The sequence below is a fragment of the Acinonyx jubatus genome, chromosome C1 (assembly GCF_027475565.1).
Source record: "Acinonyx jubatus isolate Ajub_Pintada_27869175 chromosome C1, VMU_Ajub_asm_v1.0, whole genome shotgun sequence".
Classification (NCBI taxonomy): Eukaryota; Metazoa; Chordata; class Mammalia; order Carnivora; family Felidae; genus Acinonyx; species Acinonyx jubatus.
Window position 1 is genome coordinate 98,584,174 of NC_069381.1, and position 16,854 is coordinate 98,601,027.

General features: G+C 46.3%; 1 protein-coding gene across 5 annotated transcripts in view; it reads left to right on the forward strand.

Moving 5' to 3' along the window:
* The window catches only part of TTF2 (transcription termination factor 2), a 41,239-nt gene extending 29,440 nt beyond the window's left edge, over positions 1-11,799 (forward strand). For 2 of the 5 annotated variants that reach the window (XM_015066091.3, XM_027060807.2), the window contains 8 exons: positions 842-927; positions 1,539-1,675; positions 2,645-2,815; positions 5,051-5,109; positions 6,622-6,772; positions 7,462-7,544; positions 9,252-9,326; positions 11,011-11,799. In XM_015066091.3, coding sequence (XP_014921577.1) covers positions 842-927; positions 1,539-1,675; positions 2,645-2,815; positions 5,051-5,109; positions 6,622-6,772; positions 7,462-7,544; positions 9,252-9,326; positions 11,011-11,155 — 907 coding nt within the window. In that variant the 3' untranslated portion in view covers positions 11,156-11,799. Of the gene's footprint in view, positions 1-841; positions 928-1,538; positions 1,676-2,644; positions 2,816-5,050; positions 5,110-6,621; positions 6,773-7,461; positions 7,545-9,251; positions 9,327-11,010 lie in introns of those variants that run through there. The other 3 variants (XM_027060806.2, XR_008295183.1, XR_008295182.1) reach the window with 3 other exon arrangements.
* Positions 11,800-16,854: the final 5,055 nt, after the last annotated feature.

Below are 16,854 nucleotides of genomic sequence, written 5' to 3' on the forward strand. Positions count from 1 at the left end.
CCTCACATTTGTTGTTGTGTTATTCCTGTCCCTGCTTGGGAGTGAGTCCAGGCTTGAGGAATACAGGATTCCTCCAACTGCATTTATGCTATTATCGATGAGTTTGGATATCTGTGTTCCTCTGTTTGTTTTTTCTCCCTTTTTCTCTCACCACCCACTCCCCGACTCCCCTCTGTCTCATATACACACTATGTTCTTCATAGGCACTAGAAGCCTATGCAAGGGCTTCTTCCTTGCATAGAAGCCCTACAGTGTGGTCACTGTACATCAGTTCTATCTGGTTCTATGGGGCCGTATTGGGAAAGAACATCCCTTTGACCTTTGACCTGTTACTCAGCATCTGATCGGACTTAAAGAAACTGCTCTGTAATCCTTGTCGTCTCTTCTTTATGCTGTCTCTAAAACTCTTGTCCTTCCCTAAATTCCAGATTTACTCTCTCCCTCTGGGTACCTCTCACTTCCAGTGTGAATATGTTTTTTTTCTTTGTAAACTCATGTAGTATTATAGTATTTATTAATAAACATAAACTAATACTAATTAATGTTAGTGTTACATTAATGTGTTGGAAGTTAGTAGTAAGTTATCATTAAACATAATGTTCTATAATATTAGTGTGTTTATTAACCCTTATCAATCATTTAAAAAATGGTTTGGCTTTTAAAATAATTAGTTTTCATTACCTTTGGCCAGTACTTGCCATGAGCCTGGCTTTATTCTAACAGATCTCCCCTTTATAATTTTGCAGGGTCCTACCGCAAGCACAGTTAAGCAGTGACCATTGTAAATGTCTTTGGTCGTAGCAAACATTATATGTCCATTTTCTCTTTCGATCTGAGGCAGGTCAGCTCTGCAATCCTACCTCAAAGCAGGGCACGAAAGTGGAGGCAACCAGTCTGGAAGAAGCCCTGATAATCCATTCAATAAAGGTAAGCAGTGGGACCCTCATAAATACATACAAGAAATGAAAATGTGGATTTAGAGACGGGACATTATGCATCCTTTTTTTTTCCTTTTTTTTAAATGTTCATTTATTTTTGAGAGAGAGAGAGACAGTGGGAGCGAGGGAGGGGCAGAGAGAGAGAGACACAGAATCCAAAGCAGGCTCCAGGCTCCGAGCTGTCAGCACAGAGCCCGATGAGAGGCTCGAACCCACGAACCACAAGATTGTGACCTGAGCCGAAGTCAGACCCTTAACCGACTAAGCCCCCAGGCGCCACTATGAATTCTTGATCTGAGAGAGTCGATCTTAGCTAGGAACCTCAAACCAAGCCAACCCAAGCTGACCTCCATGCACCAGGCCTGGTGATGTAAACTTCTTTTCAGTTACTTTTGAAATCCGCTTTATTAAAATGCAAGTAGGTCTGCAAAGAAAACCCATGTTTCATTTGGCTTAATTGGTAGGGAAGTCAGTTACAGCTGTGTTACCGAATCTCAGATCAGAGAAGTTCACAATGGCCTCCTTGAGTTGGCGATTCCTCCCCATATTTGTGCTTTAAATCCTGCACTGTTTCTTGTGGTTTGTTTTCCTTTGTGGAAGTGGCTCGGGAGTTTGGGTCCGGTGGGCCTGGAGCCTCTGCGGCCGCGGACTCACAGCGGTCTGGCACCCCCCATGTACTGTTGACACAGCTGCTGAGACTCCGCCAATGTTGCTGTCACCTTTCTCTGCTGACGTCGGTAAGAAAAGCCCTTTGCGTGCATCTCCAGAGTGGCTGCCAGAGAAGTCCATTTCTTCTGTTCCGGGGTCCAGCCGCTGGATCAAGGGAAATGGCGTTTTGGGGTGCTTTTGGGTTTTGGTGGGGCAGAAAAGAGAAGTCTTACTTATTTTACTTTTCACTGATTTTGAGATAATTCCCCTAGTATTGAGAACAGGTTTTTTGTTGTTGTTGTTTTTTTTTTTTTAAGTTTATTTATTTTGACCGCACAAACAGGGGAGGGGCAGAGAGAGAGAACACCCCAAGCAGGCTCTGCACTGTCAGTGCCGCGCATGGCACGGGGCTCAAACTCACGAACCCAGAGATCACAACCTGAGCCCAAATCAAGAGTCGGGCACTTAACTGACCGAGCCACCCAGGCGCCCCGTGAGACAGCTTTTACTGTTCTTTTTGTAAATGAACTTTATTTTAGAATGGAAAATGTCATTTTGTGAAAACCATCCATGAATACTTTGGTATTTGAGGATGCCATAAAGCCAATTTAGCTACTAGTCTTTTCTGCCTTCTGGTGGTATTGGGGCTTTTAAGGCTAGTTGTGAAAACTCGAGTATTTATATAATTGGAAAAGTGGCCCTCACATCTGATAGAGGCACGTCCATAATTAAGATGAGTGTTATTCTTTCTGAGGAGCTGTAGTAATGTGTTTTGATGACAACAGCTTAATTAACTGTACTGCTTCCGCTGGGGAAAAGAGAATGGTCGTGGAATCTGGCATTTCTCTGAGAAGTGCCATCATTTGATTTATGTTTAATCTGGTGAACAAACTTGCCAGACTATATTCTGGGCAGGGTTTCTCTGAGGAGACACTGATGATGAATTAGAAGACAGTTGGCTGTGTGAAATGTTAGATGGTCATCACTGCCTTGGCAAAAAACCTGTCTTGCTGCCTCGACTATGCACCACCAGTTCCCGTCTCCTGTATTCTTCTCAGGCCCTGGACCCGGCAGAACTGAAAAGCGAGGGCCTGGTCCTTTCTCTGGAAGAGCAGCTCAGTGCCTTGACGTTGTCCGAACTCTGTGACGCGGAGCCTTCTCCCATCATTTCCCTTAATGGTGAATGTTTCAAGGCGGAGATCTTTGAGAACACAAGAGCAAGCAGCAAGGTACTTTGGTCACCTCTGTTCTGGTAGAGAAGCTGGGATTCCTCGCGCAGGTTCGTGTGTGCGAGGGGCACGTTGGTCCACACACGTACAGCTCTTGCATTTCAGGGGTAGAACTGTTAGATTTTAGCTAGCGCAGCTCTGCCTCCAGTCTTAAATTCTGACTCTATTTCACGAGTAAAACTAGGCTTTCAGAGGGTGACCTGGGCCAGCTGCAGCAGCAAGGCAGATTTTCAGTCACGGATCGTGGGAAGGCTGCCTCTCAGGTTTACGCCAGTGGCCAGGCCTAAGTGAGCCAACAGTTTGTTTCGGGAAAGCTTTAAGGGACAACCACAAAGGGTTGACCCTGGAGACTGCTGTAATCCATCTGAGCGCCAGTTGCTTGGGCTTACTGAAAGGCATCCGTCTTGTGAGTGTTATTTCCTAAATAGCCTTCTATCTTGGTTAATCGTTTTTGTTCCGTTTTCATGAAAGCTTCCTAAGGCTGAAGCATTCCGGTAGAGGGAGGCTGAGGTGTGCTGTAACCTGAGTCCTGCCTTTCTGCTGGCTGGCTTGGGGCATCCGCCATGAGGCTGTGCACCCCGAGAGTGGAGCGAGTCTCCCTCGCGGCTGCTGTCGAAGCTGCCATTCCCAGCCTCGGCCTCTTTTCCAAGGCTTTAAAAATAATAATAGTTTTATATATATGCATGTATGTATATATGTATGTATGTATGTATATATACACATACATATATATATATATATATATATATATATATATATATATAAAACTAGAAATGAGGTCACTGCCAAGGGAATTGTGTTACTTAAGAACTATTTAAAAAAAATTTAAAAAAATTTTTTTTTTTTTTTTTTAAATTAAAAGACAATTTTTTTTAACATTTATTATTGAGAGACAGAGAAAGAGCATGAGCAGGGGAGGGGCAGAGAGAGAGAGGAAGAGACACAGAATCCGAAGCAGGCTCCAGGCTCCGAGCCATCAGCACAGAGCCCGATGCGGGACTCAAACTCACAAACCGCGAGATCATGACCTGAGCCGAAGTCGAACACTTAACCGACTGAGCCACCCAGGTGCCCCAAGTACTAATTTTAATTAAATTTTGAAAGTATGTACTGAGGTCTTGACCACCAGCAAGTGGGAGAAAACATAAGAAGAACACCATATGTGGACGGACTTCATGTCCTCGCACCTTCAGAGTGAGCTCTTGGCTTAGAACTCAGAGTCCTCATAGCCTGTGCTCCTCATCTAATACTCGGGTGATATATATTCACAAGACTTCTTTGTGCAAGCCCATTAAGAGTGGTTCAAGCCACTTCAGGCTTCATGTGGAGCAGGGAGTTTGGGTAGAACACACCTAAACTCCTGCAGAGTGTTGCTGGAACTTGACCCCACCTCGTGGACCATGACTCCGGCCCCCCCACTACAGTTTTCTCGGGAGACCTCTCGCCAGCTTGTTTGTGTGGCAGTCCGAGCACTTTCCACAGCCCCAAGTCTCCAAGACACGAGGGGTTTCATATGCCTGCTTTTTTTGCTCCCCACGAATTCACAATGGTCCAGTCCTGCGCCCCAGGTCCTGCCCAGCGTGTTTGTTCAGATAGGAAAGCAGCCTCGCGAGTGGGGGTGTCTAGAGGTGACCTCTTTAACAATAGCAGCACGGGACAGAGCCCTGAGGGCACCGAAGGGTCCGTCTGAGTCAGCTGCTTGTTCACGATGACGAGTCTAAGCCCTTCACCAGGAGTCCCAAAGGGGTACAGCTGTGTGATGGCACAGTAAGAGCTGTCTTCGTCTCCTGATTCCTGGTCCGGTTTTCTTCCTCCTCCACCATCCTGGGGATGCACTCCAGCCCTCCAGGCTTTCAAAAGGTCATTCGCATTAGCAGTCGGGAAGAGTGAACCCAGCGGCTCTCCCAAGTCGCGCTCGTGTTCTTACCAGCTGCACCCATGTGGAGTCACATGTGCTCTGAGGGGGGTGAGAAATACCCAGAGAGCTTCTTCGGAAGCTTAACAGGTGTTGCTCAGATTGGACGGGTCCTCCTCTTCAACAACCTATGGAGCAGGCCTTCAGGGGAGGAAAGTGACAAACCAGCATTTTAGAAAGAGCCCCCTGGCTGCAGAGAGGAGAATGGCCTAGAGTCGGGTACGACCAGAGGCAGAGAGGCCAGTTCAGTAGTTCAGGGGAGGGATGATGGAAAAAAGCGAATTTGCTGCAACTTACATGTGTTAAATAACGTTTCCCAGATTTCATCTCTGTTGGTGGAATTGGAGGCAATCCGAGGAAATGGAGGGTCCCAAAAGAGGTAAATGTGTTCTTTTGTTATCCAAGTATTGTTTGTAATTCATCAGGAAACTTTGACATTGCTGATAGTTCTAAGTGTTAGCTTTTTATAAATCAAGGACCTTAAATCATCCTCTGGAGAAAGCACTGAAGTTAGAGCACAAATTCTCTATGATTTCTAGTTTACATATTTGTGGCATTGATTCAGAAGGAAATCCCTAGAGGATCAGAGTAAGTTAAGCACCTGGAGAAGTGTTTAAAAGTAGAAAACCATAGGGGGCGTCTGGGTGGCCCTGGCAGTTAAGCATCTGACTCTGGATTTTGACTCAGGTCATGATCTCATGGTTCATGGGATCAAGCCCTACGTCAGGCTCTGCGCTGACAGTGTGGAGCCTGCTTGGGATCCTCTCCCTCTCTCTCTCTCTCTTTCTCTTTCTCCCCTTTCCCTGCTCACACGCATGCATGCTCTCTCTCTCTCTCTCTCTCTCTCTCTCTCTCTCTCTCTCTCAAAGTACATAAATAAACATTTTTTTTAAAGAGGTAGAAAAGCTGGGGCCCTGGGTGGCTCAGTCGGTTGGTTGAGTGTCCAGCTTCGGCTCAGGTCATGATCTTGCGGTTTATGGGTTCAAGCCCCGTGTCCGGCTCTGTGCTGTCAGCCTGGAGCCTGCCTCAGATTCTGCGTCTCCCTCCCTCTCTTGTGCCCCCCCCCCCCCAACTTGTGCTTGCTCGCTCACACACACTCTCTCTTAAAAACAAATATTTTTTAAAATGCTTTTCAAAAGGTAAGAAAACATCTCAAGAAAAATAAGGGAGTAACAGATGTGAAAGGCAGGGGTGAGGCATGGATCAGGGAGCCCCACAGTGCTGGGAATTTTCTGAGTTGGGTGCATGGACCCATTTGTTATTTGTTATCCTTACCTGTGTGTTACAAACCTGCATTTGTGTATATGGACTAATTTGATTTAAAAACTTAAAACTATGGGGTGCCTGGATAGCTGAGGTCATGATCTCAGGGTTGTGAGATCGAGCTCCACGTGGGTCTTTTGCTGCATGTGGAACCTGCTTACAATTCTCTTCCTCTAAAAAAGAGATAGAGATAGAGATTTATAGATAGATGTAGTTATAGATACAGACATATAGCACGGAGGCTGGGGGGTGGGACTAGAGATGTCCCAGCATCTTGTTGATGTGGCTGGCAAAGGGAGGGTGGCCTGTATCCCTTTCCTGCAGGACCACAGATCTCTGGGTGAGCTCTAGGCCCCCAAATGCTAGGAGGCTGCAGTCCTTAGCCGCCACTTTATTCTGACCTCCTTTAGCTTGAGATACATTGCACCCTGGATCTGGAAACAGCCAGCAGCATTATAACCTTACAATGTGACCTGAGCGTGTGCCTTTACCCCCCAGGGAGCAGAAGGCCTTTCCTCATCCACATTTGATAACTGACTCTTAAGAGTAACAGGGACGTGAAGGCCCTGCAGATGAATTTGTTTCCTCTCTGCCTGGGGCTGATGTTTTGTTCTCCGCTTGCTTCCAGCGTCATCGTCTCCCAGTGGACCAGCATGCTGCACGTGGTAGCCTTGCACCTGAAGAGGCACGGCCTGACTTACGCCACCATCGATGGCTCCGTCAGCCCCAAACAGAGGATGGACCTGGTGGAGGCATTTAACAGCTCCAGGGGCCCTCAGGTACGAGCTGGTCACATCAGAGCTCTGTAGTCGAGAGCAAATTATTCTCAGTTATATACAGAGAGCATTCCGGTGTAGCAGCTCAGCTATCAAAACATTCATTGCCTTGCTCCCTCCACATGCTGTTAATTTAGGAGGCATTTATTGGCGTATGTATCAAAGTGTGCAAATCCTTTAAAGAGAATAAAATATGAGGGCTGTAGAAGCAGAGGAGGAGCAGAACTGGTTGGACCGAGTGAATCTTTGTGGAGGAGGCAGGCCTTGAAGGTTAGGTGGGGGTTTGACGAGAGGGAGTGTGGGGAGAAACGAAGTAACAGCAAGAACACGGAAAACTTTGGTGGACTGATGGGCAGGAGCATTCACAGCGGCAGGCGTCGGGGTGCAGAGACCCAGGGAATGGACGGAATCTGGTTAATGGAAAGTCCGCTGCGTCAGCCACCCCAGTGCTCTCAACTGTAGTATTTGTGTATTTTGGCAGGCATGCATGCCTTGTGTTTTGAGGTTGACCCACAAAAAAAATACGAAGTGAGTTTTCTTAAAGGTGAGGCATGGGAGATAACATCTCAGAGTTTTGGGCCAGCAGAAGGAAATTTGATAGGGATTGATCTTGGGCTTGAACCTGAGACAGAGGGAGAGCTGTAGTAGGAGGCCAAATCCATATAAAGGGAATGCTGTGCTTTCTTTTGAAGGTTATGCTAATCTCTCTCTCGGCTGGAGGTGTTGGCCTAAACCTGATTGGAGGAAACCATCTTTTTCTTCTGGATATGCACTGGTAATGATTCTGGATTCTCCTTGCATCGTCAGCAGCATAGCACGAGGATCTAGGGGCTACAGGGGCGTTGGGGCCTGACTTCCTATGTTGAGAATGCTCTTTTTGCATTCTGGAGATGCCTCCGCTGCATGGGTGTGTACAGGTACAGGGCTAAACAGGGTGTAGGACTGCTGATGGGCCTGAATTTCGGAGCAAGCAAGGCTTCAAATGACTACTTAAAATAGCATTCGCTTTATTGTTAATCTGACATCTGTTTCCATGGAAACTGGGAAGAGGGCTTTTTCTCAGGGCTAAGAGCTATCTCACTCAGTTTTACCTCCTCAGAATACCATATTTCACACACATTTGTTGACGTCCAAGGAAATTTCAACCCTGAAAAAGAAGGAGCAGCTTTACTGCAAAAGGAAAAGGAATTTTCTAATTATGTTAGGAATACACTTAACACAAGGCCATTGGTTTTGCACGTAGCATCAACATTGAGAGCATAACAGCAAATTTCCTAGACATAAGATAAATGAGTTTGTGTGTTGGTAGGAGGAAAATGTCATAATTAGTCTCAGTTTGGGGTTTTCCAATTATGCCAAATAGGGCTTTTGTCTGATTCTCCAGGCGGCCCAGATTGGCGCAAACAGTCCAACCTGTTATCATCTTCTGGGAGAATGTGTTTTGGTCTTATTTGGGACTCCCTGATACATGTGAGGGAGGAAAGCAGAGTGGGAGTTAAATGCTGATTTCTGGGGGCGCCTGGCTGGCTCAGTCGGTGGAGTGTGCGACTCTTGATCTCAGGGTCATGAGTTCGAACCCCACAGTGGGTGTGGAGAGTACTTAAAAATAAAATGTATTAAATTTTTTTTTTTTTTTTTTTTTTTTTTTTTTAGAGAGTGAGTGAGAGCAAGTGAGGGAGAGGGGCTGAGGAAGAGAGAGAAAGAATCCTAAGCAGGCCCCATGCTGAGCACGGAGCCCCACGCAGGGCTTGATCCCATGATTCTGGGATCGTGACCTGAGCCAAAATCAAGAGTCAGACCCCTAGCCGACTGAGCCACCCAGGGGCCGCTAAAAATAAAATCTTGAGTACATACGTAAATACATACATGGCTGTGTTTTGAAATGGAGAAATCTTGTCCAAGATTTCAAAGAGGAAAGATGAGAAACTAGCTTGAAGTTGATAGTGAGAATCTATAAAGAAGACAAGAAATTAAGTTCCCTTAGTTGAATCTTAGGATATGAAAGTTAAAAACGGTGTTCAAGATCATTAGGCAGCCCTCACGTTCCCGGGTAGCAATCTGAAGTTGAGGTTCCAGCTAGTTAGTGATCGAAATTGAGCATTGGCGTCCCCTGTGTTACTTAACTGTTGTCAGCTGATGGTGGTGTGGGGTTTCTGTCGGCACACTGACCCGAGCTTCTCATTCGAGGGCGAGAAGATATTCGAAGCTAATCTTCCTGAGGGCAGCATAGCATAGGTCAAGGGATTTGCAAACTTGCTCTGCAGATATTTTAGGCCCGATGGTAACTGTTTTAGGCTTTGTGGGCTACATAAGTCTCTGTCCTTTGTTCTTCTCTATGGGCTTTTCTCAACCCTTTAAAAATGTGATCACCGTCTGTAGCTCCGGAACTCTCCGGAAGCAGCTGCAGGCTGGATCTCCCCAGGGCACTTGCCCATCCAGCCCAGGGCGACAGCACCTCTGAGCTTTGCCTCTTTTCTAACAGGAATCCATCACTCGAAGACCAGGCTTGTGACCGAATTTACCGAGTAGGGCAGCAGAAAGACGTTGTCGTGCACAAGTAAGTCAAGGCCTCCCGGGACCTAGGCCCCTTCCCAAGCTTTACTTTTGTGAAAGTCTTTCTTGGGCAGTGTTTTCATAGAACGTAAAGTATTTGGTGAGTGCCTGACTAACGATGCCCGTGAGGCACGGCCTCCCTCGTACCCACAGTCCGGAAGGGAACACAAGCAATATGGGGGTACCCTTGGGGTTGGTCCCTGCAAGATTGCATATTAGGCTAGGGAGAGCATCCTCCTCCTCACCCTTTATTTATTTAGTTCTTGCTTTTAACTTTTATTTTGACATACTTTCAGACATGTGGAAAAGAACGTAAGAGTTCTTAAAAGAATAATACCCCAAAAAATCTTGTTTGCAAAAATAACGCCAAAAAATTCTTGTGTGCTGTACAAGGTATATGTGTGCGTGTCAGGGCCATCAGTGAATTCCACAATCTGCCATACACAGCGACATGCTGCTTTCCCTGTCGTTAGCTCTCTCTTCACCCTGTATGCACCTCCATCGATAATCCTGTCTACTCCAGGGAGCCCACAGTCTGTGTCCTCGTTCCCAAGCTCTCCGACACATCAGACCTAGATACCCAAATCCGTGCTAAACGTCTGAGTCTGAGTGTGCACCTACTCATTCACTCATGCTTTCGTCTCATTTAACTCCCAAAACTAATACCCGTTGAGCACTCACTGTGTAGCAAGTACTGTGACGTGTTCCAGGCACTCAGAATGTCGCAGACGGAAATGGGATACCGTAGCCTCATGTCTCTTGATGCTTCTGAATTCCTTGTCCTTGTGAATATCCAATTCTGGAGCCACAGACTATGTTCCTCCCTTTTTTCTCTTCACATACCAAGTCCATTAATTTCATTTTCTAAATGTCTGTTATAACCATCCCTTCCTTTCCCTCCACACTGCCACTACCCTCTTCCAAATCTAAATTTCTTAGCGTGACACGCAAAGCCGCTCACGAAGTGGTCCCTGCCATCCTCTTGAGCTTTTGCCATTGCGGTACAACATGGCGGAGTCCTTTTGACTTTTGCCCTGGCCAGACTGGACAGCCTGCTCTTTCTCCGACACGCCATGTTCTACTCTTTGTGCACACTGGACACATTTCTGTAGCACTTTCCAGCTGCCTTGTGTTTATTTTCAGGTCTCTCTTCTTTGTGTGCTCTTTGAGAGCACAAGATACCCATCCCTCCATTCCTACACACCTGGCATGTTGTAAATGCCGAATCAGTGCGTGTCGAACGAGTGAATGACAACAGTGGCATTTCTTCAGGTTGTACAGCCTGTGTTCGGTGTGAATTAGCCAAGAAATGGGACACTGTACTCACACCAGCACACATACACCTAGCAGAAATTTGATAAGCTTTAAGGCCTTCTGACTTGATCAAGATTGAGCTTTTTGGGTAGAAGCTGATCTCTACAGTTTTGGATGGAGATATCTTTGGCTTATTTTGGCATTTTTTCAGTTACCTCAGCTTCAGAAAGAAACGCAAAATAATTTACGTCACATCATTTTAAATGGGCATATACTTAGTCAAGGTTGTTTGGGTCTTCTAAGCGTGGAGTTTTTAACTAAACCTGAGAAGACTTAAAGGAAGCAATCTTAAAAACTAAAGCCTTGAGTAGAAGTTTGAACGTGTTATATTAAATATGCTGTTTTGGGTGTTTGTTACATATCTATTTTTTTAGGTTTATTTGTGAGGGAACAGTGGAAGAGAAGATCTTACACCTTCAAGAAAAAAAGAAAACTTTGGCCAAACAGGTTCTATCAGGATCTGGAAAATCTGTCAAGAAGCTCACGTTGGCTGACCTCAAAGTCCTGTTTGGCATCTAACTTCCTGTTTACCGGGCTCAGGGTAGTGCTGCTGTTGGTTTGTGTTAGGATCTGGGAGAGCGACCTACACGTGACCCTCCGAGCCCTCCTTGGCCCTAGGCCCTCCCTGGAAGGAGGCGTCATCGAGCCTCAGTTACCATGTTAACTAATTGGTGAGTCAGGTTAATCAATCGACTTATTTAAGAGTGACAGAGAAACTAATGAACTACTTCAGAAAAAAGACAATGCCTGAGAGTTCAAGAATTTTGGAAAACAACGCCAGGACAGTTGTAGGAAAGCTTCAGTAAAAGCTCAAAATGCCGTCTGTTGCCTTTCTCTTCTCAGCTCAGGGGAGCTGTGTCCCAGCTCCGTGCCATCTGTCCCTCTCCCGCCAGTGAGGCTGCTCCTTTTAACATGTCCCTGGGCGGAGCAGAGAGTGGACCCCGCGGCCATGCCTCTGTAGCTGTCTCCACCAAACAGTTCTCCCTCACAGGCGTGAGACCAAGGAGGTGCCTCGTACGTGAGCAGGTGTCTGTTATGGGCATCATCACAGCATTCAGTATTTGGTATCGTTTCACCTAGTGCTGTTCCACTGTTTCCTGTCACTGTGATATCATGTGCTACTTGTGAAATAAAATGGACTATGTGTGTGTGTGGTTTTTTTTTTAACGTTTATGTATTTTTGAGAGAGAGAGTGAGCACGTGCAAGCAGGGGAGGTGCAGAGAGAGAAGGAGACACAGAACCCGAAGCAGGCTTCAGGCTCTGAGCTGTCGGCACAGAGCCCGATGTGGGGCTCGAACCCACAGACCACGAGATCATGACCTGAGCGGAGGTCGGACGCTCAACCGACTGAGCCACCCAGGCGTCCCTGCTATGTGTCGTTTTTTACAGTACAGGCAGACCTCCCTTCATGGCGCCTTGTGGATACTGCATTTCTTGGCAACAGCATTTGCTTACTTCCTGTCTGCATCACAGTTCGGTAACAATGTTTCAGGCTTTTCGTTATATTTGCATGGCTGGGATCTCATGATCAAACTTGAACAGATGAGGAGCTGCTTCTGATGGATGAGCAAAGACAGTGGTTTCTTGAGATAGAATCTGCTCCTGGTAAGGATGCTGTGCAGACTGTCGAAATGACAATACAGGATTTAGAATAGTCCAGAAACTTACTTGATAAATCAGCAGGGTTTGAGAGGATGGACTCCAAGTCTGAAAGAAGTCCTACGGTGGGTAAGATGCGGTCACACTGCATCACAAGCTACAGACAAATTGTTTGTGAGTTACGACAGATTTCACTGTTGTCTTAAGAGGTTGCCACAGCCAACACCATGATCCATGTCAAGGCAAGACCCTCCACCGACTCGCTGAAAGTTCAGATGATAGCATTTTTAGCAATAAAAGATTTTTAAATTAACATATAATATATATGTTGTTTAGACATACTGTTGCACATGTAACAGACTACAGTATGGCGTAAATATAATTTTTATATGCACTGGGAAACCAAGAAATTCGTCTGACTCACTTTACTGTGATATTTGCTGTACTGTGGCGTCTGGAACTGAATCGGCAATATCCGAGGTATGCCTGTGTTTGCATTTTTACAGATTTACAATATTTGGAGCACTTTGTATCACAGTCTCACTTAGTATTAGATCATGTTAGTATTTCTGCCATCATATCCTTTAGTATTTGTATGACGGTTGGTTTAACCCGATAAATGTGTGCCCGACACTGTAGCAAAGATAATGCTGTGTGCTCACTCAGCCTCTTCTTCCCGGACACCCAGAGAGACCACATTTCCCAGTCTTCACTGCAGTCACATGGGCCCGTATTACTGAGTTCTAGACAATGGAATGAGGAGAGAAGTGATGTGGGTCATTTCTTACCTCCCTCTCAAGCTTCAATGACTCATCAAGCTGTTTCTTCCCTCATCGGCCCACCAGATGCAAGGAACTGATGGACACCTACAGAGTCCTAGAGAAGCCTCTGGGTCAGGGATTCTTATCCTACTTCTGGCCCATGGACCCTTTCGGCAGACTAGCAAGTGTCACTTCCTCAATGGAACAAAGTCTTCCCCATGTGTGCCCCACCCCTCACCCCTGCTCACCCACACTGGATTGTCACAGGATCAGAAGATAGTATTTTTTTAAGCCACTGAGATTTTGGGGTTGTTCATATAGCAGTGAGTAATCTAGCACAAACTTGTGATACTTGTATACTTGGAGAGACTGTCCATGTTTCCTTCTTCCCATTAGCAATCATTTCCAAAACACATCTGGTAATTTCTGCTAGAAAGGGTTGTGGTTGTCCTAGATAGAACTATTGCCCTCATTTAAATTAGAGTTAGGAGATGAAGCCCTTTGTTGACCCAGCCACAGTATGGACCAAGGCACCTGAGCCTGAGTAAGCAAGGGTGCTGAGGACAAGGACTAAAAGCCTACAAAGGCAAAAACAGCACGGCCTGGTAGGAAGCGTTCTGGTGTAGAACTTAGTCTTGAGTCAAGTTCGAGGTTCGTCTTAGCTGGGGGCATAAACCTTGTACAAGATCATTAACTTCTCTGCACTTTGGTTGCCCCGTTTGTAAGGTGAGTATTATTTTCAGAACTCAGCAACTAAAGTGAGGTCCCTGATGAGATCAGGAAATGAAGGAAGTAAGATTGCCCTTTCTTGCAGGTTTTGTTAAAAGTTCAACACACCGAGGCAAAGATACAGTCCCCAGTAACAATGGCTCCCAGGCTGGCGAGAATGCATAGAGCCCCGCTCCTCTCTCTGCTGATTGTCTGATATTAGGCCATTTACGGATTCCTTGGGCGCCTCAGCTCTGTCATCTGTAAGGTGTATGGATTAACATCTCATTATGCGCCACTGGGAATTTAGTAACTAATACATACGCTGTAACCCATCTGACTAAATGGAAGGCAGTCGTGTCAGTGTGAAGGCCTGTTAGAGGAACACTATGCATTCCAAGTACTGTTTAGGACAGAGGCACTGTTAGCTTTGAGGTTTACGCATTTGAGAGGGAGCGTGTGCACAGGCATGAGCTGGGTACACGGGTAGAGAGACAGGGAGGGAGAGAGAATCCCAAGCAGGCTGACAGTGTAGATCCTGACGCAGGGCTCGATCTCACGAACCATGAGATTGTGACCTGAGCCAAAATGAAGAGTCAGACATTTGACTGAGCTGCCCAGGCACCCCAAGGGCCAAGCATTTTTGTTTTAGTTTGGAGGTGGATGCAGGGATTATAACATACAATCTTCAGGTATTCAGAGCCCGCTGACATGTAATCTGTAAGATCCCGTCTGATACCTTAACCAGTTTCTGTAGTGTTCCTTGTGATTCTAAGCTAGCAAAGCCATATAATTATGTCCTGGGTAAGTATTCCTATACTAGTGAGATGCTATTGGCATGAAGTAGACACAGAAAAAGTTGGAATGTTGTTTCAATGGGATGGAATATACCAAACCATGCATTCTTTTTTTTTTTTTTAATATTTATTTATTTTTGAGAGACACAGAGCATAAGTGGGGGAGGGGCAGAGAGACCGACAGAACCCAAAGCAGGCTCCAGGCTCTGAACTGTCAGCACAGCCTGACCCAAGGCTCAAACCCATGAAGCATGAGACCGTGGCCTGAGCCAAAGTCGGATGCTTAACCAACTGAGCCCCCTGGGTGCCCCCCAAACCATGCATTCTTACATCCTAGTCCTGGAGTAGAAACTTCTTGTGATTAATGTTAAGTAGCATTCTGGTGTCTCTCGGGTCCACATTGATTTTAGTCACTGTGAGTCAGTTTCTTAAGGCCTGGGCATGACATGATGGGCCTCTACACCCTCTAGCAACAGGCAGCATCCCATACTAGTGATCGAATTGGGGTTCTGCCGGTGTCAACCAGACTTCCGTATGTGACACCTTTACTGCCAGATTATCTTCTTACGGCTGCCTGCCTACCTTACTGGACTCGGGCAAGGACAGAACGATGTACTAAATGCTTTGTACACCGTGGAAGTGTCGTACAAGTGCTAGTGTTACCGCTGTGGGACCAGGTCTGGGAGTGAGAGTAAAACAGGAGCATGGGTGCAGCTGAAAGCCAGATGGTGAGTATCTGTCACCAAAGGGCAACACTGCTGAGCACCCAACTTACAAGGTATTTCTTATGTGACAGATGTGACTTGATGGGAGCTTTACAGTTTGACTTCTCTTTAGCAGCGTTGATCTTAAAAGGGGGCATTGCACATGCCATGACTGGACGGAATCCTGAACCCTTTAAAAATCCCACCAACGACTCTGAAGATCCCACCAAGAGCTCCTGTTGCCACGCAGTCGTTATGACCAGCAATAGGTAGGATGATATCTTTGTGGAATATGACCCTTTTCCCTAGCAGTTTCGTGTGTGTGACTTAGAATTGCTATACACGAACACTGACTTGTTTACTCTCTGATTCTCTCTCTTGCCCGATGAAGTGGCCTGCACCAAGGCTCAAAGGCGAAGCCAGATTCTTCCCTACTAATAGGACAATCATGGAGTCACCGGTGTTCCGTATGACCTCTGCGGTTGTCTGGAATCTTGATGTTGACCATGATGCCTTGAGAGAATTGGGTTTACAAAGTGGGGTATTGCACTGCTATTTGCCATCTAGCATCTAGCGCTGAGAAAAAGCAGGAGGAATGTAAAAAGCATAGCTGCAGGCACAAAGAATGATAATGAGAACTTGGAATTCCTAAGCATGTAACCTAGAAGAAAATGTTTGCAGAAATAAACATGAAATTAGGATCCCTTATAGCACAAAGTGCCACAAGAGTCCATCGGTCAGGATGGAGAAGGAAATGGCCCCTAGGGCCTGGCCCCTCGGGGGCAAACAGGGGAGACAGACCTGCAGTCACATGACCTCTTTACTAGCTTGAGTCCTTTTTTACCCAGAATCCTTAGCTAATCTGAGTGTAGGTAGAGATTAGGTATAAAAGGTAGGATGGGGAGACTATTTCCACTGCTAAGTCCTTCATACATTCAAAAATATACGTGAAATGTGCCAGGCACTGCCGGGCATTGAAAGTAAAAGGGCAAGCAAAAGCCAACACAGTCCCTGTCCTCCCTGAGGCTTACAGTCTCACAGGGGAGGCGGGCATTAATCACATCACATACGGCTGTGAATGGACAGTGGTGTGCAGTGGAGAGCGGTGGTAGCTGGGAGGGCTTAGAGCAAGGAGCTAGGACAGGAACCGGTCAGGGAAGCCTAGGGAAGTGATGACGGAATTGAAATCCATACGTGGGTGCTAACAAGGCCGAGTGAAATGCCTCTTTCTGTATTCTGCGTCAGTTGGCATTCGCTTTACCCAACCACCTCTTGAGACAAACTTGGCAGGGATACATCCTCTGCAGGAAAGCTGAGTGACGGTTGCTTTTTAGAGATTGGAGTGGGTGGGCTGACATGTATACGTGTGTGTTTATGATCTAAGGCAGCCAACGTGTTTATCCTGTTACGGCGTCCCAAGGAACAGAGGCCCTCGTTTTACTTACCAGTAAACCACAGATCAAATTTACATCATAACGCTGCACCTGGTTGATGCTTCAGCGCTCACAACTCCAGAGTGATTTCTGAAGCACTTTGTTACACTGGGGACAATTCCTAAACCCTCAGACTTCGTTTTTTCCTCACCTTGGGGATCTTGGGCTCTGCAGATTACTCTTAACTTTGCTGGCAGGGCAACTGAATTGAGTTT